Source organism: Quercus robur, chromosome 6 (assembly GCF_932294415.1).
Source record: "Quercus robur chromosome 6, dhQueRobu3.1, whole genome shotgun sequence".
NCBI classification, from domain to species: domain Eukaryota; kingdom Viridiplantae; phylum Streptophyta; class Magnoliopsida; order Fagales; family Fagaceae; genus Quercus; species Quercus robur.
In genome coordinates this window covers 11,841,978-11,864,957 of record NC_065539.1, presented here as the reverse complement: position 1 = coordinate 11,864,957, position 22,980 = coordinate 11,841,978, and the positions used below count along the sequence as shown (strand labels likewise).

Here is a 22,980-nt window from a genome sequence, read left to right as displayed (position 1 = left end):
GTTATTTAGAGTGGAGTTTAGTGATCAAGCACCTCGTTCGCCTTATCTTTGTGATTTGAGTTTAAGTCCTACGGAACACATTAGTACCAAAGTTGGCAATGCTATCTAACTCGAGAGTATGAGAGTTTAATTCGTCACAATAAAAAGTGATTTGCTATTAGCTTTTCACATACTCATAATATATATATATCAACTTTATTAACGACAATTGGGGCAAACGGGATATTTGGGCTGAGAGAGATAAGATTTGTTTGAGGATTTGACAGTAAGGGAAGGAAAAGGAAAAAGCAAAGACGCTCTGATTAACATTAAATTTGTCTTGAATTCCTTAATCTAAACCATCAAACTTTTGGTTTATTTTTACTGTTAATTGTTAAACAACTTGAGCTTTAAAGCTTATTACGCCTTTTGTGTCTGGTATGACCGATCTATGGCCCATAAGTAATCATGCATTTGTTAGACAGCGGAGATAAAGCAAAGCACACAATCATCATGGCACCTTGTTGTACTCTAACGTTAACTAATACTACTTCCACCTTCTTCTTTTTTCTTTTTTCTTTTTTCTTTATCCCTTTCTAAATAATAATCAAATTAATTATTAGTCGTCAAAATGAGTCTAGAGCTGCTCCTCAGGGTCAGGGTAAAGTTGGTATCGTAATTGTTGTCCCAAATAACACCTCAATAAATAATTAACATGTCGATCTTTCATGTTCATTTCCCATCCAGTGAAAATGGATATTACTTTTCTAACCCATTTAGGTACAAACATATTTTTTACTAAAAAAGAAAGAAGGTAGAAACATGTTCTTATTTGACTATTATGAGGATTACTACTAAAGGATAAAGACTAACTCGGTGGGAATCTGTTGGGATTAACTTGACAGGTGACTGTTGAACATATCTTTGGGGAGGGAAATAAGTATATGGATCATCATTAAAATTAAAAGTATATGGATCTTTTGGCTAATATGGGAGCAACCTCAATGGGAATGACAATGAAAGAAATAAGTGAAAGTTTCATAAATAAATAAAGGCTTAGAAACATGATGAAATTGTTGTCTTCATAGCATAAATTTTCCCTCTCCCAAAGTTGCTAGAGGATTATAGCAAATTTGTCTATAATATAGAATTATTGTAAATTTCTGTAATAGTAAAAAGTAGTTAAAAAACTAAATATAGAAGCATTATTTATAGACAATGGGGTATAACCCTTTAATAGGTGTTTTTGGAGAGTTAACTTGGTTGGTTCAAAGACTCAAAATCTTTCAAGACCTTTACTAGTCGTGTGAGACTAGTTTCCTTTGGAATTCTACATAAAATGTTTCTTTTCATAGCTTGCTTGAGCGAGCTTTAATGAGCTACTTGAGCAGCCCATTGGGTGGTCGTTGAATGAATGCCTTAATGCTTCTTCTTGATGCCAGTGCCACCAGTTAGAGCCAGTTTGGAATGTGATACAAGTTTTAGCTTATTTGAGTTTTAGGTTTTTTTTTTAGTACTATTCATAGGTTTCATTACACTTTTTGATATTGTTCATGGGTTCCATTGTACTATTCAGCTAACTTTTAACCCTTTTTTTTTCCTACACTTTTAACAAAAAGTTTTCAGTTTCAGTTAAATAAGCTGTTTTCAAACGGATCGTTAATCTGCTTGAGCGAACTAGGCTCTTCTTAAACGAGCTTTTCTCCTCACCAATTAGTAATTCAAGAAGGCTTTGTTGTTTGATTAGCACTTCAAAATATATTCTATTTGCCAATCCGAATTTGAACCACACAAGATTCACTCAAGTAGGTTTCAAAATAAACTTACATATATTGAAACCTAGAAGGCATTTGGATAGCGTTTCCTCCCCTAGCGTCTTTTTTTTTTTTTTTTTTTTTTTTTTTTTTTTTTTTTTTTTGCGTTGAGAAGCACATTTCAATAAGAAAGTGGTCTATTAGTGGGTCTCATATACTGTTCATGGAACTCACAAACTTTTTTATTCACAATTTTTTCATTAAAAATGGGTCTCACAGCACTATTCACACATTTAAAAAATTATTTTGTTATAGTGTTTTCAGTTTTCAATTTTCAGCAAAATAAGCAGTATCCAAATGGACCCTAGTCTATATATACTTATATATACAACAAACTTAGCATGAGAGGAAAATTCTTTAGGACAATTTTCTTAGCTTTTATATTGATAAGTGCCTCAGTTAAGACATATATAGTTACTTTTAACCTTATTAGAAGAGTTATTTTGCCACTAAGATATTTAACACTTTATATGTCTTGACTGCGATTGATACAACATTATATAAATTTCAGTAAACCAAAGAGAAAGTTATGCCATTTTTTTATACTCAGTCATTTTATTTAAGCTCACATTTATTTTTCTTCACATTTACTACTGTTTTATTCTTCATTTCACCCCCTACAATATCTTGTGGAGCTCCTAGAAATTTTGATTTTTAGTCAATATGTGATGCCCTAATTTGATTGATTGTGTGATGTGTGTGAGTGTGTAATGAGTCCCACATCGAATATTTACTGGGTTGAACTAGGCTTTATTAACAAACTACAAGGAACCTCAATTGTGACTAGTCCTTTTGAGGTATAGCGTAGATGTGTGGCTAGCGTTTTTCCTTAGGTCGTTACTTATGGTATCAGAGCCAGCCTGGTAATCCCGTATGGGCTCAGAGGCACTACCCCACAACGAGGACGTTAGGGATTTAAGTGGGGGAGATTGTGATACCCCAATTTGATTGATTGTATGATGTGTGTGGGTGTGTGATGAGTCCCACATCGAGTATTTACTGGGTAGATCTGAGTTTTATTAACAACTACAAGGAGTCTCAATTGTGACTAGTCTTTTTGAGGTATAGCGCAGATGTGGCTAGCGCTTTTCCTTAGGTCGTTACTTATGGTATCAGAGCCGGCCTGATAACCTTGTGTGGGCTTGGAGACACCACCCCACAAAGTGGGCCCTAACGAGAACGTTAGGTATTTAAGTGGGGGAGATTGTGATGCCCCAATTTGATTGATTGTATGATGTGTGTGAATGTAATAAAGCCCAGTTCAACCCAATAAATACCCGATGTGAAACTCATCACACACTCACACAATCGATCAAATTGAGACATCACACAATATTTGGGAAAAGTAAAAAGGTGCAAATATTTTAATTCACATAAAAACTTTGGTGGTAGATTTCAAAGAAAAAAATTGTGTGAGAACAAAGTAAAGCGAGAACCAGACTCTTTTAATAAAATTTAATGGCCTCCACGGGATGCCCGGTAGGCTTCTATCTTGCAAAGCTGGATGGGAGGTTGGAACTGCAACACCCTTTTAATTAATGTTGAAACAAAGTTTTCGAGAATTGAAGCATAATTGGGGCAGTAACCTCACATACTTTTAGGTAGTAGTTTTTGTACTCACGTGGAGTTTCAGCTAGCCTTGTGTTCATCATCCTCCAAGTGTCCAACACTAACATGCATGCTTCTCGAACAACAATCAATTACTAATAGAGCTCTAGTTTAATCAATAACCTAAGCTAGTCTACTTATGCCAAAAATATCTCCACGTTTAATCATTATTTTATTAAATAAGACAATATCTTATATTAATGGATGAGACTAAGAGTCTTTTATCTCTTCGATAATGGTTAACGATTTATTTTAGGAAAGTTTTGACACTATTTTTATGAGAAATGAAAAAAAAATTGTCAAAACATTAAAATTTTTTTCCCATAACAACTTTTTATTATTATATATAAATGGTTAACCATTACTCTAAGGGAATTTATTAGCATTTCTCTTATCTTTTATATTTTATGTATAGTTTTTAAAACCTCACTTTTTTCCATATTTTTTCACTTTTTCAATTTTTTTAAAGTATAAGTATACTTTAATATACTTTCAGCAAAAAGCTAAATAAACTATTTCTAGACACTTAGTTTCAGCTTATAAGTTCAATTTCTAGCTTTTATTTACAACTTTTAAAATCTTACATTTTACCGAATTTTTATTCATTTTTTCAAGACAAATATATTTTAACACATTTTCAACAAAAAAGTAGATAAAATGTTTCCAAACAGAAACTAAGTGTATATAATACATATGAAAAATCAATAACAATTTATAATCTCAGTAGGATGTGAAAAAGATGTATTACTCAAAATTTACTTACTCCCCTAAGATTCTTTTAGTTTTTTAACAATCAAGGTCGATGATTAATTTTGTTAATTCTTTCTTAGGAGTTGATGTTGACAGAGTTATAATAGAGGTAATAAAAAAAATTGACCAATGAAGAGGCCATTAATAATGGTGTATATGTATAATTGAGTGCAGGCAAAGGGCGGCAGTCAAAAATTGAAGGACTCTTTAAACATTGGATGCACATGGTGGCGCCTTATTAGCATATGTAATAGATTAAATGGCCCTCCACTTATAATTAATGCTAAATATCCTTTGAATTCAAAGGAATCTATTTTACTTTTCCTACTTGCTGATCCAATTTCGAGGTGATTTTATCTAAAAGCCATTAGAGAACTCACGAGTGTAAATCTAGAGAGCAGGTAACTAAATTTTGTGGTAACTTCAATAGAGCTATAGGGTTGACAATTAGAAAAGGATACAACTTTCAAGTTTGCATGGTTGACAATTTGGTGTTCTTTTAGTAAAGATTTAATTTTATAGTTTATTCGGTTTTTTTTTTTTATTAAAAAAAAATAAAGTTCTTGTAGTTTATTTGACTTATTTTTTAATAACTAATTTTGCGCCGAATTCATTTGAATAAATGAGATTTGGATTAATTTTAGTTTTAGAAGAAAAATGGTGTTCTAAAAAACTACAACTAATACGTCAAATAAATTGAATATTTTCTTCCAATTAAGGTATCAACTGAAAACAGAGCACGTGATTAAAACATTGTTTATGACTTTATTCCAAAAAAAAATTGCAGAGATTTACAATTATGAATTTTCTCAGATGTTGGATTGACATTATAGAATCAAAAGAAGCTAGCAACAGCATGTGAGGTTAGCCTTGATCTTAGGTCTTTAATCACAGAAAAAAAAAAAAATTTCTTGGGTTATCGTTCATAATCATTAGGTTTGTAAGTTGTAAATATTGGTGGTCAACGGCTTCATTAATTGTCCTGTAGATTTTAATTTAGCTTCCTGTAATAGCAAATTAAACAATATCTTCCACAACCCATTTACCTCATTAAGCAAAGGTACGTGATATTTTTCACCTCATTGGTTTCTGTAATGATACTATCTTTTCTCACAAGATATATATAAAACTTTGCGGTGAAATGAAACTCAATCTGTGACAAAAGTTAGCGTGAAAGAGAAAGCAACTTATACAATTAATTTCTTTCACATTATGTAGCCCCTCCTTTAAGGTGGAAGTCACGATACACAGCTTATCCTTTTGGGTGAAACAGGTGTGAAAGAAAAAATATTCGTGTTGTGTAAAATAGGACCAATCTTAAACAATTTATCTACTTGCATAGCATCTTAGTTTGGAAGTAACTTTGGCACTACTCATATGGACGAGTCTGACCACTTGGACTTTTTTTTGATGCTTCAATGGGCCACATGCCATTGAAAATTTCAAACCAAAATACCTTATTTCAAAGCACCTTTTTTTGTACTTTTTTTTTTTAAAGAAAAATTGTTAATTACTTTTTTTTAAAGAAAAATTGTATTAATAAGTGTCTTAACTTTTGGGACCCGTTTGGAAACGTTGTTCTAATAACGTTGTTTGTATTTTTTAGAAATACGGGTGAGTGAAAAAATGTGAAAATACATGTAATATTATTTAAAAACTGAAAACTGTTGCTTAAAATTTCATACCAAACCGCCCCTATCTTTTAAAAAAACAGGAGTTCCTAAACTAAAGCTTTGTTCATAAGGCTCTAAGATAGGGAGTGAAAGAGAGATTTTGAGAGGGATGGAAGAGTTGGCTTATTTGTGGTGGGATTTGAATAAATGGACCAAGTGGCATGGTCTCTTTACTGACAACACGAGCTACAAATGTTTTGTATTGATTTTGTGTGTATATAGGAGGGTGTGCATGGACCATATAATGTAGGTCAGCAATCCAAATCAAAAGCAACAAATCTCTAGGAAAAGGCCATAGTGGTATTAACAATGTGGAACCAATTGGGCACCCTTCATTGAAATAATTGGAGGGTGTCATTGTGTTTGTATTTGAAATTAGCTGCATAGTAGGGTCCATAGTGAAGAAGAAAATGGCCGAATCAATATTCGGTGAGTGGACTTAGTGGGTAACATTGCTTGCTTGTCTTCCCCAATCCTACAATATTATGTTCCCTTAAACACTGATTTGTCAAAGCTATCAGATTCAGTGCCTCTTCTTCTTCTTGCAAATACGTACATGCAGAAAAAGATGTACAGGTCTAGACGGCATGGGTCGGCTTTTGTTTATGAATTATGATCTGCCAGTTTTCATTATAAATTCAGTTGGTTGCTTAATTTAAGAAGCACACGTATACAAGTACGAAGCTTCATTGATAGTTGGACGAAATTTTGACTTAGGAAAAATGAATGAATATGATTTTTATTCTGTCCCTATTAATAACAAATGCATCACTTTCTTATAGATGTTAAAAGATCATATTTTGATTTGAGAGAGTCCAACATAATCAAACACCACTACTGAGCAGATCTTTATATAAAATAATTCTGATTTGAAGCGGTCATTTTATTTCTTGGCCATTTCTTTTCTGTAGCTGGATAGAACTAGAATATTTTAGTTGTAGCACATTAAATTCCTTCATTAAAATTTAAATATATGGTTGTATTGAATTTAATTAACTTTAGATGAAGAAAAAATACATTGTTTTTGTTCCATTGATCAGTACAACCATGTGTTTTGAATTTAATTGAGTAACCTAATATTCTGCATCTATAGTACTCGATCTAAGTTTTGTCTTTTGTAACTCCTAACAAGATTGGTCCCATCTTAGGAATCTAAAAGATATAAACTTCAATTTTTTTTTTTTTTGGGGGGGGGGGGGAGGCGGGGGGTGTTCTAGGTGGATTATGTACTAGGGGGATAAGTCTTGATTTAATGTTGTTTCTTAAGTAACATACTTATGGTACAAAACAATTAAGTTAAGGAGAGAAACCAAATGTTTTGCCCCCTTCACTTCCCTTTTGCTAATTGTTATCATTTCAAGAAATTTGATCAAACTGCTCTCAACTTAATGTGTATGGAAATAGATGAGCTTATACACATCCTCATGTGGACACAATTTTTGGCATACAACTGATATGCAACCATGCATGAAGAAAATATGACATCACAATGATGTTGGAGAGTGAGAAGAATCAAACTAGAATATCATATTTTACTAAGATCTAGCCTCAAAGGTAGACTAGGATAAATAATTAAAGATAATTTCAATTGATTAGAGGTGATTAATTATGATGATAATATAATATAGAAGCTCTAAAAGATAAAATGCATGCTTAGAGGAATAAAATCATTTTGTAGGGTAAGGATCTAACCTACTTAAAATCTTATTTTATGGACTCTTGGATTGAAGATTGTATATAATAAACAAGAGGGATACACCAATACATCACCCCCATGTGCTTCACTTTCCTTCTAACATATTTAATTCTCTGTTAAAATCAAATACGGTAGGGTTGGTAAAGCTTAAAAACAGATAGAATTTTAAATTTAAATTTTCACTTCCTTATTGTATATTCACAAATAAAAAAGGATTCATCATTTGGTCATTGAAAATTTAAAAGGGCTAGAAGGGCCAATCGATGTTGGCGGCTCTTTCTAAAAGATTTGTAGTAGAAAAATTGATGTAGCTTTCTTTCTTTCTTTGCTGTGTCAAAAAAAAAAAATGTAGCTTGAGATTAGTGAGAATAGAGCAAAAGATGATGCTTGCCAAGGGCCCAAGAACACATACTATGATACTATGAAGAAATCTTTCGGCTGAGTGATTTTAAATTTTAATTATTAGAGAGTAGGTCCACCGTAATATATAGCTAACCACAGCCATTATCAAAGTTAGTGACATACAACCATACGGTCCATATACAAGTGGTAAATCACATCTCTATGTACAATTTCAATTTCGTGGTTTAGCTGATAATTAAGTTTTGAATTCAACTACACAATACGTCAATTTAGCATCCAACTTTTAAAGTTAAAGCGATCTTAAAGTGCGATCACTGGCCCCTCGTGTGGAATTTGATTACTTTCTTTCTCAATATCAAATAGGCAAGTATGAGTAAAGGTGAATATATATATGCATATATATAAGGTTAAAGGTAAAGAGAGGAGCATCACTTTCATTTGAGTCATGAGATGCGTACGTGCAATAAGAATGGAATAAAGTGCAAAGTTTTTAGATGCAAGTCTGATCGATTTACTTTAACAAAACCTAGATCAAATCCCGTGCAGTTCAAGTGATGCCAAAGAGAAGCAAAAGATGAAAAGGCCTCAAAAAGGAGTACGTATATGATATATCTAATATCTATGCTATGGGCTATGGCTATTTGCATTATTCATCTCCATAGCTTTTCTTTTGTTAGACATAATGTGGTCCAAACTAATTGTAGGTCTTTGTATTAGTAGAACATTCATATTAACCTTAAGTTAGTCTAAGATTAACCTATGATCAATCAAGTATTTTCTAGTATATAAACCCTATATTGGGTCATTGTAACCCAAATGCTTAATATAATATGTAGCTGTCAAGAGCTTTACCATTGTGAATGTAGGCCGTTAGACTAAACCACATAAACCATTATGTATACTCTCACTTTCATGCTTCCACTTATTATTCAATAATTACACACAATCACACAACAAATTTCAATATATTGAAATCTACATCTCTATCAGTTGCTATGCCCTTTGAAAAATACATGATATGAAAGGAACATATTACCAAATAGCAGCTTGATTCAGAGCCCTCCAAGATGTGAAAGGTGAGTCGATTAAGATACCATGTATTTTGTGAATTAAGCTCAAGCAGCATCTAAGAAACAATTATTACTCTTCTTTTTTTAGTGTAGAAACAATTATTACTTAAGATACCATGTATTTTGTGAATTAAGCTCAAGCAGCATCTAAGAAACAATTACTACTTTTTTTTTTTTTTTTTTTTAAGTGTAGAAACAATTATTACTTATATATGTGGGTTGACAAGGATATCATATTACTTTGTCTAGGCCAGAATGAGAAAATTGTAGCCTGTCACATCCTAATGCAATTGTTGTAAGGCCTGAAGTGTATTTTTCTAATTTCTATTACTAATTCTTTAGCCAACCAGCTAGTCAGGACCAAAATATAAAACATGGAACCTTTTTTAAAATCAGTAATTACTTTTTTTTTTTTAAAAGGTACCACTGAATTATCAACCCATTAATAGCTTTAATCAATAGTTACTGGAACTTCCAAAGAGCTTCTTTTTCTCCCAATATCATTAAGGCATCTAATAAATCGCAACTTTTTTTCTTTATATAATCCAATCTTGATGTTGTTATACCCATTTTGGAGGGTGTAGACTATTAAAACATTACAGAAACTCAAAGAGTCTTAGTCTTACCAACTCCAACCACGAACTCACAGGAAAACAACTTCCTCTCTTACACAAATGATTAACCTACCCTCCTGTGGTTTATGAGGAGTGGTGTCTATTATACACACTCTAGTGCACGAGTAATTTTTTAAGTACCAAAACATGGAGAATGATGCTCATTCCTCTCACATTTATAATAAAGTCAATTTATTAAATTCATATGGAGTCTACTATGAATGTGAGAGGAATAAAAATCATTTTACTGTATTTCGAAAATACCTAAAAATTTTCTCGTACGAACAAGTACTGGGTGAATCCAACTTCTCATATGTTGTGCGATCCTCAACTGTGTGGGGGTCACAGATACTTTGAGAGGTGGCATGTACATTCTACATAGACGTTGCATGAGACAATTTTCTTTATAATATGAATAGTAACATCTTTAATGCAATTCATATGAATAGTAACATCTTCTACACAGTTCTTCAGTTCATAGAATAGTAACAAGAAGTCAACAACGCCATGTGCTCGTACATTTCAATAACACTGCCATGCAACCGCCATTAATTTTAGCTGTTTCAATTAAGTTAATTATTTTGTCTTTTCCTTTTTCTGTTCATCGACACCACAAGTACATAATCAAAACAAATTGCACGCCATTTGTTTTGAAACGAGAAAGTTGATACTTTTTTTCTATTCTCCAATACTGACATAAAGCGTCCTCCAGTGAATTCATATGTAATTGGGTCTACCTAGGTTCCAGATATGCCAGCTTTTTTCTGCACCATCTGCCTTCATCATTAACGCACTACTTGGTAGTGGATTAATACAAGAGACTAAGACTGAAGTGAAAGTTTGATGCAAAACACAGCTTCTCTGTCTCCTAAGTGAACCCAAAGATCAGTTGAGGGACACCAATTACCAAACTGTGCATAAAAAAAATTCTTTAAGAATAGCTCATCAAAGGTGCATATATTGTTTGAGACCTTATCTGAGTTGCCTAACTGTATCACTATCGGTCATCCAGAAGCTTTACATGTTTCCTTAATTAATTTCACTAGAACAAGTTTCCTCTAACTCTAGTTCCAGTTCAATACTGGCAACATTTGAGTGCCAATAAAGCTACAGAACTTTCTACTACTTTAGTCAGCACTACATTAACAAGATGACACGGGACGCAATTTTTTCACAACATTTTTTATCTTGGAATTTCACTTTCCCGAGTATGACACTATTTTTATTATGCCAATCACATGTTGAGGGGAAAAATTGTGTCAAATTTAATTTGTGTCCTTAGCCTCATTGTTATGGAGTATCCAATCTTCATTTGTTAATGCATCAGCAGCACATCATCAAGACATCACAACATGGTACGTATTAATTACGTCAAACCTATACGATTTTTGCAACAAAATAAGCAATAATAGGATGCAGATGTTTCAGCAGATAAAGACACAGAAAACGGACCCAGAATCTGAATCTGGGTCCCAAGCCTTCTCCTACTTTTGGATACAAAAGTTATGGTGCAAGAAGAGAGAAAACAATGCCAGTCATAATAATTGGATACAAAGCAGTGCAAAGAAATACAAAGGATAGCATCTTAGGGACATGTCAAACTGATTATTCATGTATGATTTGGAAAGCCATCGGCCAGTTCTGCAGGACCGTTATATTAATATGCCTCAACCAATTCCTCTGCATCTGCTTTGTTAATTTTATGTCACTGACAATGATTTCCACGTTCTAGTAAGGTTGTTTCCTGCCACTGCATATACTTCAACCACTTTTTCCTTTGGAAACTATAGCAGCCTGAGGATCGCCCTTGCAAATGCTTGTCAAGTAATGCTGGCGACATGACATTTTTTACCATAAGGAATCTAACATTTTGCAAACCAAATGCCCCCAAAATGTATTCTATTTTATTTTCAAGGAATGCATCACATGGTTAAATTATTGTATCTTGAAATAAAATGCGTGGAACAAAATTATTAGTTGGGAACTTAGGATAACATATACAGGACACACTTTATTTTGAATATTTATTAACCAACATGTTAGATTACATACCTGGCATTTACACATTGGTAAGCCATTTATGGTGCGTATGACACTAATTAAAAGATGAAGTGGAAGGATAAATGAAATAATTATCAAAGAATTATGCTTATATATATATATATATATATATATATACAATTGTTACTTTCACCTAAACCCACTACTAATACATTAGTAACAACATACCATATCGATAATTATGAAAAAAAAAATTGTGATCTCGTCAATTTTTAAGGCCTCACATGCAACAAAACAAGGGCAATGGATTTCTCTCTTCATACTAGTTATAAGCTTATAACACCCTCTCATTATTCTATAGGATAAGCCATATCCATTGAGTATTCACTACAGTGATACAAGCAATTGGTAGCCCCCCTTTTAAGGGTTACTAGTCCTTACCACTGCATAAGTGGTATCTCAAGGCCCAAAGGGCCCAAACTCCTCTAACATGAGTCCTAGTAGTTGTGCAGCTTTTATATCTTTGCTTATGTGATTTTCACTTCTGATTGGTTTCATACATCCTAGTCCCGAATGAATTAAATATGAGGGGGTAGTCAATTAAGTTGTTCAAGTTCTTTGTCGGTTCCTGTTTGCTCAACCCCCTCATAGTCCACATGGGTGGGGCAATAACGTCTAACCAGTAGCCATTTCATGCATTCATGGTATGCATCACATCTCTCACAATATGTGTATCCTTGTATCGAATCCACATATTGTGAAAGAGATTAAAGACTAAAGTATGTTTTTGACACTAAAAATTTCGGGTTGTTTTCATTTTAGTTCTTTATGTTTTAGTCGAGATTATACATATACTGGATGTATAAGATATCTTCTCATTCTCAACCTTTCTTTTTTATTTTTTTGTTAAACAACAATATCATTCAATTAAAAAAAAGAGGGCAGTCAACCTTATATGCATCAGCAATGCCTACAGGGAGACTGCACTTACTGAAACAGGAAGACCTAAACTTAATTGCATAATTTGCAGCCACATGAGCCAGCAGTATTGCAGCCTCTTCTAACCCATCAAAAATTACAATTCAAAAAAGAATTACTAAAAACAGGAATATTATTAATCATAGTAGCAATGGACCAGTTGGGTTAAACTTCAAACGAGATCAAGTAGTCAAGACAAGATTTTGCATCTCCCTCAATGATGATTTGCTTCCAATTTTCAATCAGAGCTAGCTGGATTGCCCAGAGCACAGTTGAAGCTTCAGCTTGCAGCAGGGAGCAGGGAGCACCATTCATTAACTTTAGCCCAGAATTTTGAGAGTCCCTCCATTTTTATCTCTGACCACCACCGCCGAAGCAGTTAAGCTTTCAGACACTGCAGCATCCACACTGAGTTTAATCCATCCCTCCTTTGGCGCTTCACAACCATTTTTATCTCTGACCACCACCGCCAAAGCAGTAAAGTTTTCAGACACTGCAGCATCCATATTGAATTTAATCCATCCCTCCTTTGGGCTGCACAACCATTTAATTCTGACCTCATTCCTGTACTTCTCAGTCCTTAACTTGTTATTACACATAAAATCCACTTGCACTTCCTGGCCCCCCAACCATCAACCAGGATAATAATTTGCCATACCATGCACCCTGCAAAAGAGTTGAGATACAGCCCTTGGCAGCTACTGTATTTCGAAGCCAAAGCAAAAGCCACTTATGTTTTACTACTGCCAAAGTTTAATGACCAACTTCTCCTTCAACAACCACAACTATTGCACTGTCAAAACTCTGAAGCCCATGCCCATAGAATCCCAACCACTTTGATCAAAACCTCCATCTCATGAGCAAGATAATCACATTTTGGGCAGCTCTGGAGCACTTGGAATATAGATCATGTTGTCTCAGGGTCTCCTATAGAATTGAAAACCAAGACGGATTTCTTTCTAAAACCGTGATTAGGTGGTTCTTAAAGTCTGATCGGCAGTTTTCAATACTAATTAAACCAAAAAAAGTATCGAAATACTAATTAATATATTACATACACATTCAAGTAAAACAATCAATAAGAGTTTACAAAGGAAAGATCACTACTTAATTAAGGAAAGGTCTCAATACTTAATCTACCCTCACAATAACAGGATCCTAACATCAGAATACTGCCCACTGTTACATTCTGGGGATACCAAAGACTCAAGACACAAGATCAAAATATACTGACTACCAATTTAACAGATGTCCCTATCGATACCTTGAACGGCTTCTTACCCTGCAACATTAGCTCTTTAAATTAGTATCCAGAATTTCAATGTATATAAGTACATGGGAAAGGGAAAACAGTGGTAACCTTGGCGAACGAGAGTATGAGCGGGAACGGGAACGGGAACGGGTATGGGAATGTGAGAGAGAGTGAGATCGGGAACGAGAGCGGGAATAATGTCTTCGGGAACTCCTGCTTCTACTTGGACTTCTACTACGTCGGTATCTTCTGCAGTAAACACATCATTTGTCCTTTTCAATACATGCATATGCATATTTTAACTGACCAGAGGTAACAATCATATAAAGCATCTGTCAAATCCCAAAACAAAATGTGGAAATGTAAATTTTCTCATTTCCCTTCATTGCCAGAAATTGCAATGTCAGGCATCTTCTTCAACTCCATAGACCATTTTGTTATTCAATCAATTGGAAAATTTATCAAGTTTTGATATATGTTTTTTTCTAATAAGTCAAGCTTGATGTATGTTTGATATAAGAAGATATATTAGTGCCTTTCTTGTGCTCAAAATATTTGGCAGACTAAAAAAATGAAATATTCAAAGGAAACCAATAGGTTCTAAATGCACATTGCTTTATTAACTACCTTGTAGGAGGACTGTAGCTGCGGCTGCGGCTCCGATGCCTATATCGACTTAACCGGCTTGTTTCTGCAAGTTTCTCCAGCCTCTGGCGCTCCTGTTCTCGCTTTTTAGCCATCTCAGCAGCAGTATCTTTTTTAACTGCAAAAGCAATATCAGTTAAGCAATCATTAATATTGAGAAATTAAAACAGTTCCCCATTCTCTCCCTCCTACAACGAAACTAAACTTAAATTTAAGAAGGAAAAGATTAAAGAAAAGAAGAAGGGAATATCCATTTCTGCCAACGTTGGATAACATAAATTAAGATAACTGCTTCGCCACAGAAATGCTTATGCAGAAAGCCATACTTTGTTTGTTCAGCTGCCTGCTCATGATCCTTTTAAGTCGTTCTTGAGGAGTTTCCTTCTTCTCTCCCGGTTGCTGTTTTAAGGGACCCCCAGAAGAACTTGCCTTAGTTAACTTTGCTATAGCAGAGGAGGTACTGTGAAAAAGAGAAGAAAACCAAGTTTACAAGAGTGACAAATATAAATTCGGATATAAAAAATTAAAAACAAATCATATTAAAGAAGTGGAGAAGAGCTTTCCAGGTAGCAAAGTGAAAAAGAGAACAAAACCAAGTTTACAAGAGTGACAAATATAAAAAATTTATTAAAAAATCATATTAAAGAAATGTAGAAGAGCTTTCCAGGCAGCAAAGGCAATGTAAACAAAGAAGCAAAAATTTATGAAACCCCTTATCCAAACATGCATATCCACTTAAATCAAAGCATGAAAATAAAATTTTCACTCAGCAACCATGACATACCTTACTGATGGTTTCAACACTTTTGCGCTCTTCTCCTTGTCAGGGGATATACCAGATGCAGGATCAACATGCAGTGCCTCAAGTATGCGACCAGATGATGGCCTGCACAAAAGAAGAATCTTTAGATACCAAAATCATCAGTTCCATGCAAGTCACAAGCTTTTATATAAAGTCCATTTCAGGGTAAACAATGAGCTTCAGAAAGGAAGTATCCTTCTCTCCTCTGGCAGTTATGCTGATAACCCTAAGCCTGATCTACTCTAAACCAGAAAATTTTGCCTCACATAACAAAATGGGGAATAAGCTGCAGCAGAGTAAAGACTGTCGAATCTATCTTTGCAAGAATTAAAGGTCGAGTGCGCCGACCGATTTAACATGTCAGCCTGAGAAGGTGGAGATGATGGTGGAGAAAATCCTCCAAGCTTTGGTTGATCCCTGTCACCAGAGCTCCCAAATTCAGTAATGTATTCTATTTTTGGTGTCCTTGGTTTGCTTCGATGAACATCATCAGAATGCCCTCCGCGAGAATAACGCCTTGAATATGATGGGGAGTGTGACCGGGATCTTGATCTCGATCTGCAGATACAATACATTATTTTTTTATATAAAAAAAAATCATAAAGTATTACTTTCATGGGAAAGAAACCCTGAGATTAAAATCCTTCCATAAAGACCTATTAAGATTTAGGAGCATACCTTCTAGAACGAGGATAAGCTTCATAAGTTGGACTTCGTCTAGATTCCCTACATTTAAATAAGAAAGCACTATAATCACAAGAACACAACATACAAAAAAATAAAAAAATAAATAAAAAAAGACAAGCTTGTGTTCTTCTACCTGTAGGGATCATGATGGAGCACTCTGGTACCAGTATTTCGTGCAGTTTCTCTTTCTCGCTCCCTTTCTATTTGAGAAGCCTTCCTTCTTTCCTTGCGACTCAGCTTCCTCTACAACATTTAGAAGATCAAGGACTATACAATACAGGTATTGTAGAATACATTTAAATAATAATAATAATAATAATATCAAAAGTATGCATTACTGATTACAATAAAACAAAACATCCTTCAACCAGTGATAGTGACAGACTTACAATTGCAGGATCACCTTTGATAACTTCCTTTTGCCTTTTCTCTTCTTCCTTAGCCTTTTTATCCATGTAAACGAGCCAACCATACCTTTTTACACCAAATTCTTTTGCTATAATATCCATCCCTTCATCGTTGCTATCATCACTATTGAAATCCTCATCATCCTCCTCGTCCTCGTCCTCGTCATTATCATCATCATCAGAAAGATGGGCCTCCTCTTTCCCATCCCCTTCATAAGAGAAGCCTACCTGTGAATAAGAACCTTTGCTTGCAGGAGGCTGAGTCTGTGGCTGAGATCTACAAGCCATGCATGAAAAGAGGAGAGATGAAATCAAATGTAATATTCTCTCTCACCCCAAATCGCACCAGAAATATATACACACACAGAGTGAGGGGTAAATAACTGAATTTACGAAAACTCAGTACATCTTGAATAGCTAACCAAATGGAAATTCTGATCATGCCACTACAGAAGTAAAACAAAGTTTGACACTCTGATTAAAACACATAAGCAAACGGAAGGAATGCATGGCTGGGATTAAGAAGAAACTGAAACAATTAGACCATGGAACTTGTAACAACTTACACCATCTCATTCTTTTTGTTAATACATCTTTATAAATGGTCTCTTCCCACAAGGACCACCATGATCACAACCTCCAAAAGAGGAAGTTTAAGGAGAGAATTAAGTAATTGCTACTTTCTTTAGGCAACTGATTTGGGTGTCCTGACCACCCAGAAAGACAAAAGCTGAGAACCTTTATAACTGAACTGATAACAATTTTCTTAAGAGGGGAATAAATTTTCAGAATTCAAATGGCAACATCATTGAAATACCTGTCAAAAATTCAGATTTGAGCAAAATGCAGAATCAAAAGCACATGAAAACTCAGACCCAAGGAATTTTAATGTTGCCATCACTTTTTTTTTTTTTTTTTTGAAAAAGTAATGTTGCCAACATGTTTACATATATTTAACAAACCAAAGACCACTTCTGGAAGACTACATAATCACAACATCAGCACATGCTTAGCATCAAAACCATTTGATCAACATTAGAATTTGATGGAAACCTGTCCCATGTAGTCAATGTTCTGCATTAAACCCATTTTTAAACATTGATCATGCAGTTTATTAAACAGCATCAACCCCGATATCTCACTTACTAAATTGCTAATTTAGGGAGTAGAAATTAGAAACAAACCTGTCAGATATAAACGGAGCAACAGCCTTCGCTTCCATCTCTTGGTTTACATGTTGCAAAGCCTCCTCATCAGTAACTGTTAACGTACAAAGTTTGACTTGTAAAATTAAATTCCAAATTAAAACCTAGCCATATGATTGACTCCAAAGGTGGATAACCTTTGACTTGTTGTGCTTTGTCATGAATAGTACAAGGATAAAGAAAAAATTATCTATTTAAAATGTTCGAGAATTTAAAGACATCATCGCAAAAATAAAAAAGTACCGACATCCTCTACGCCGATGCTTAATTAAATCCCGATAACGCTCAAAATTAACAAACTCTTCTAGTTCTTCTTCTTCTTCCGACTTTTCTTGGACCCGGAAATGCCGGGACCCAGAATCCCGAATGAAATCAAGAAGAGCACGGCCATCAAATCTACTTAGGCAAAGAAAAAAAAATTGACCCCTCCTTAATTAATTGGTAAAAGAATATACAACCAAGTTATAATCCCAAAACAAAGAAAAAGCAATACATCATACCTATCAATTAATATATCTTGTTTCCCATTCCAAGGTATCCTGAGAAAGAAAGTTAAGAGATTAGCAAAGATTTAAATGGAAGTGAAGGGAAAAACAAAAGACACCCTTTTACGAGAGCAGGGCAAGAATTCCATATTGATCCAAACCAACCCATTCCCCCACATTTTTAATAAGATTCCGGCTGCAAGCATACAAGTACCATGTAATGTGCCACTCCATGGGCGTCTGGTAACCATGTATGGAAAAGGTATAATTTGGTGATTTGCTAGGAAGCACAGACACGGAAACCGTTACGGGTATGGTTACAATTATGAGACCCAGTGACACGAGCAATTTCTGAAAAATTATAACATATAGGACACCCTAAATGAAGTGTTCGTGCTTCCTAGGTGATTTGACAGCAAAAGGCAATTAGAAATTCAACATATAATATTATTTCTAGTGCTACTACATAGGATTGATTAGCTGATTATATAAAAAAGAAACCGTCTTGTAATTGATGAGCAGGTAAAATAAAATAAAATAAAAAATTAAAATTTATAGTTCCAGTAAATCAATTCTATTGCTATGCAAAATCAAATTCTAAAATTGAAACATACATAAAAGTGAAATTTGAGGACGCTTTATGTAAAAAAACGAAATTGTAAAAGCGAAACAAACAAACAAACATACAGGCCTTGCTGGTCCTGAGTGGCTTGGTAGAGAGCGTCGTCGCGGTACATGCGAGAGCGAGAGCCGACGGCCTGAATCGATTGCTGAGGATCGCCGCGGCGCTTGGCTAAGAACACAGCTCGTCTCTGTGCTCGCTTTCGAGCCGCGTCCATCATGTCGTGGACTTTCCTCTCCGACCTCCTCGCCTCGTGCCACATCTTCTCCCACTTCCACTTCGATTTCGATTCGATTCGATTCGATCACACAAAAACTCAACCCTAACTTTGATCTTTCTCTTTTTTCACCGATATTATTATTATGGAAACAATAATGGAAGAGGCTGTTGTGTTGTGGCTAGCGATTGCGATTGCGATACTTGGCGTTTTTTTTTCACTCATTTTTCGTGTTTAGGGGAAAAAGCTATAATGATCTGGAATCTGGACCGTACTTGTCATGGGTTGGATTAGGAATTATGGGCCCAATATCATAGCCCATAAGGCCATATGTGACTACAAAGATTATTCGATTGTACATTAGAAGGGCCCAACTGATGGCCCATTTTTTGGGTACCAATATGATCACATGTCTACATTTAGGACCTCAATTTTATTATTATTATTTTTTTTTTTTGGGAAAAAAGAGAATGAGGACCTCACTAATCTATCTCTTGTTCTTCTTCCTTTTTCCATATTCTTAACGTTATTGAAACCTTCTCTTTAAAAAAAATTGTTATTATTACTTTTTTTTTTTTTAGTTGGGAGATTGAGAATTTGAATCTAGACATTTTTGTTGAAAATTTCTAAATGTATCAATTGAGTAATAAGACTCTAGACCAAAAAAAAAAAAAAAAAAAACCAATTGTTGAAAGTATCAATTTCATATACAAATAATGGTAATCATTTTAGTAAAAGAATAATTTACATGTTTTCATGATTGAAAATTCACTGATTATACATTTTTACAGTTCCAACTTCCAATACCATATTAAAAACATTAAGAAAATATAAATAAATTCATCTTTTATCTTATGCTTCATTCTTAATTGTTAAGTTGTTGGCCAATCACCTCCAAAAAAAAAAAAAAAAAGGTTGTTGGCCATTCACAATTGTTGGGCCCCATAATAAAAAATTATGGAGGATAGCTTAAGGTAGTTGATGGTTTGAGAGATAGAGAGAGAGAGAGAGAGAGATTGTGTTTTGTAGTAAACAATCATAAAATGCAACCATTAGTTCATAAAATAATATCTAACATGATCACTCGTAAATTTTCTTTCCTAATTGTATTATTTTTGAAAGAAACTCCATTAAATCACTTAAAAATATTGCAAAATTAACAATTATACACATATAATTTGTTGACATATATCTACAATTTTTTTTCTATTATAGAAAGTTCGTTATATATCATTTTGAAATCTTAGTCCAATCTTCCACAAATGCTGGAGGAATGAAAACAAACAAGTTTCCAAGTTTAATATAAACTCATAAACATGTAGCAAACACCATAATGAGTGACATTGCAACCTTACATCTTTAGGTCACACAAGCGAAAAAAAAAAAGTAATGAAGTTGTTGTTGGCCAATCCCAATTTCTAGCTTTGTAAATCTAATTTTCTTAGAGAAAATCCTACAATTTTTTTATTTGGACTAAAGGATAAAGGTTGATTATTACACAAGAGTAACTTCCATCGTTAATAAGAGTAACAAGTGACATAATCAATAATCTATTTTTGGAGGGCCAAATAAAACATGTACGCATATGTATGCATATGGGTGTCGGTAGGGACGGAGCTAGAACTTTGAGTTAGGGGGACAGTTTTATTGTTAGTTGTGTGTGGCGTTTTCAACATCTAATTCCACTACTTAGCTGTTGTAACGACTCAATTTGTAACGATCCCAAACTCACATTGGGTTCAATCGCTAAAAACCCAAACAATAAATTTGTAAAGCGTGGATATAAAAGAACTAGATTAAATTTAAAAGAAAAACAATTGAACTTTAACGTTTCTGGATGGATTGGCACAAATATTACGATCAATTTCTCCTTGAAACAAGCTAAGTCCTTTATTTCATAAGATTTTCATCTTGGCACTATTCGTTTTGAAGTTCCAATCCTTCTTCTCAATGCATTCTTCCATGTTATATACTGCCCTCTTGGTGTCATCTTCACCACACACGTGTAGGTTGGATTCAGAGGATCCCTTCCTGTCCCATCCAACACTTTTTAGAACCTTCATGCAGCAGCTGTAAGGCTGCTTTATCACTGTTCAGACATCACCCCCACATTAATGCGGTCAGAGAGTTGGTTGAGAGGCAATTAATGCGGAGGCAGCAGTTGTTAAAAATATTTGTTTATCTTTTCTTTCTTACCCTTGGTCCCATGTCCCACCTTTAGTGGTAATGTAGCTCTGAAGTGTGTTTATAACAATATGACGTTCAGGTCGTCCTCAGACACATATTGTTGAGAAGGATTTTGTCCTCGGACAAATACTGGACCCATCTCATGTGATATCTACTCCTCTTTTCATTTGGTTTCCCTTATAACCTTATATGGGTCTCCTCGGATGGCTTAACGTCCTCGAATGGGCCACAGGCCCAGTTAACACGGTTTTAATAATTATTGATTAACCGGCCCACACAATTGTTAAGTTTGTTTGTTTTTTTTTTTTTTTTTTCCCTTTGGTGGATAAGAACAAAATTATTTTTGTTTCAAATTTTTTAAAGGGCACGGTTATTTATTTTGAATAAAATTAGTTAATTGAGCTTAATTTTATTTTTAGTTTTACTGGTAATTTTTGTTGTTGAGCTTTTTTTTTTTTTGCTTGTATATTTTGTTTTAGATTTTAGATCTATAAATTTCTTTATGGTCACTAAAATGAGGAAAATACTAGAACTACAAGTTTTTTATAAATTACTAATGTGATGAGTGATTATTGGTAAGTAAAAAAATGATATGAGTGGTGTATATATATGCGAACTAATAAAAATTTGCTACCAAAAAAATTTGTAAAAATGTTATAAAAAAGTTTGTGAGTATAGCATTACTCTTAAAAGAATCAATAATATTGTTAAAGGAAAACAAAATGTAATTTTATAAAACAAAATTGCTAAAATTAGTTCACAAATATAATATATATATATATATATATATATATTTTTTTTTTTTAAATCTAGGGGGCCATTGCCCTCCTAGTCTAAGGGTGGTTCGGTCCCTATGCATCAGCTAAGACTAAATGAACAACTCAGTGACATCACAAAGAAAAAAAAAAAGGGAAAATTAGATGTAAATCATATCATGTGACACCTTTCATGAAGAAGTTCGTGCTTATTTATAAATAGGGAGACTATGAGAGCATTCTAATCATTCTATTTCTTATGCAAAAAATCCTATGTAAGCATTACACTCATAAGATTGGTGAGAGTGTTTTTGTTCACATTTGTGTACAGTTTTACGTTTTTGAAAAATAGCATAAAAGATTATTATGATGTTACATCTAATGGGCCTAATCTATATATATGGCTCCCATTTGGAAAAAAGCATTCGAATTAATAATCATTGTTTATGAGTCTCCAATACATTGTTTAAGGAATATTTTAATGCATCATTCCTTATCAAAAGAAAATTCAACTTTCTTGCACATTTTTTAAGTAAAAAACATCAAATTAATATTGAATTTTTGCGCACACAGTATATATAATTTATATTATTTTCTAAATAAATATTAAAAATTAATATCAAATAATTGTTTTTATACAATATGTTCAAAACTTCGGTAATATTAACTACTGCAAAAGGCTGAAACTTCTAAGAGCAACTTGGTTCCCCACGCGATCTTTCCATCATTAACGGTATTCATTGTTAGCATTTTTTTTTTTTTTTAAATAATAATAATTCGATAGTACGATATAAAAAGGGAAAATTCAAACCCTAATTTTTCAAATAAATGCAAACTTACTGTGCTACTGTGTTACAAGATTGGTGCCCATTGACAACATAGTTGAATATGACTTCTTGAACTTTTTATAGGAAGTTTGAATTTATATCATGCTCGTCCAATGAGTTGCATCGACTGTTGGTAGTGCTTTTTTTTTTAGAGCAAATTAGAAGGCGGTGCTACAAAGTTGAAATTCTATGGTCTTTTGAGTTTTGAATACGAAATAGGTGGGAAACAGAACATGGTATGATGAGCCCTTCTACACTTCTTTTTCTTTTTTTTCAAAGTTTAAAGGCTTCGTGAATTGGATTCTAGACCCAATAAAATGAGGGTCAACATTTGTTCTCAAGC

At 33.9% G+C, this 22,980-nt stretch overlaps 1 protein-coding gene across 2 annotated transcripts; it reads right to left on the bottom strand.

Moving 5' to 3' along the window:
* Positions 1-13,574: 13,574 nt before the first annotated feature.
* LOC126732769 (uncharacterized) lies at positions 13,575-19,086 on the bottom strand. 2 transcript variants are annotated; one of them, XM_050435773.1, is made up of 13 exons: positions 18,717-19,086; positions 18,045-18,083; positions 17,792-17,940; positions 17,524-17,599; positions 16,322-16,616; positions 16,066-16,175; positions 15,924-15,971; positions 15,594-15,803; positions 15,228-15,329; positions 14,770-14,903; positions 14,426-14,561; positions 13,907-14,047; positions 13,575-13,828 (listed from the first exon to the last, which is right to left on the bottom strand). In XM_050435773.1, exons 1-13 carry the CDS (start codon positions 18,911-18,913, stop codon positions 13,801-13,803), a joined length of 1,665 nt encoding a protein of 554 aa, XP_050291730.1. In that variant the 5' UTR covers positions 18,914-19,086; the 3' UTR covers positions 13,575-13,800. The 2 variants fall into 2 exon arrangements, with proteins under 2 accessions (XP_050291730.1, XP_050291731.1); XM_050435774.1 differs by having other exon boundaries at positions 13,907-14,044.
* Between the last annotated feature and the right edge of the window lie 3,894 nt (positions 19,087-22,980).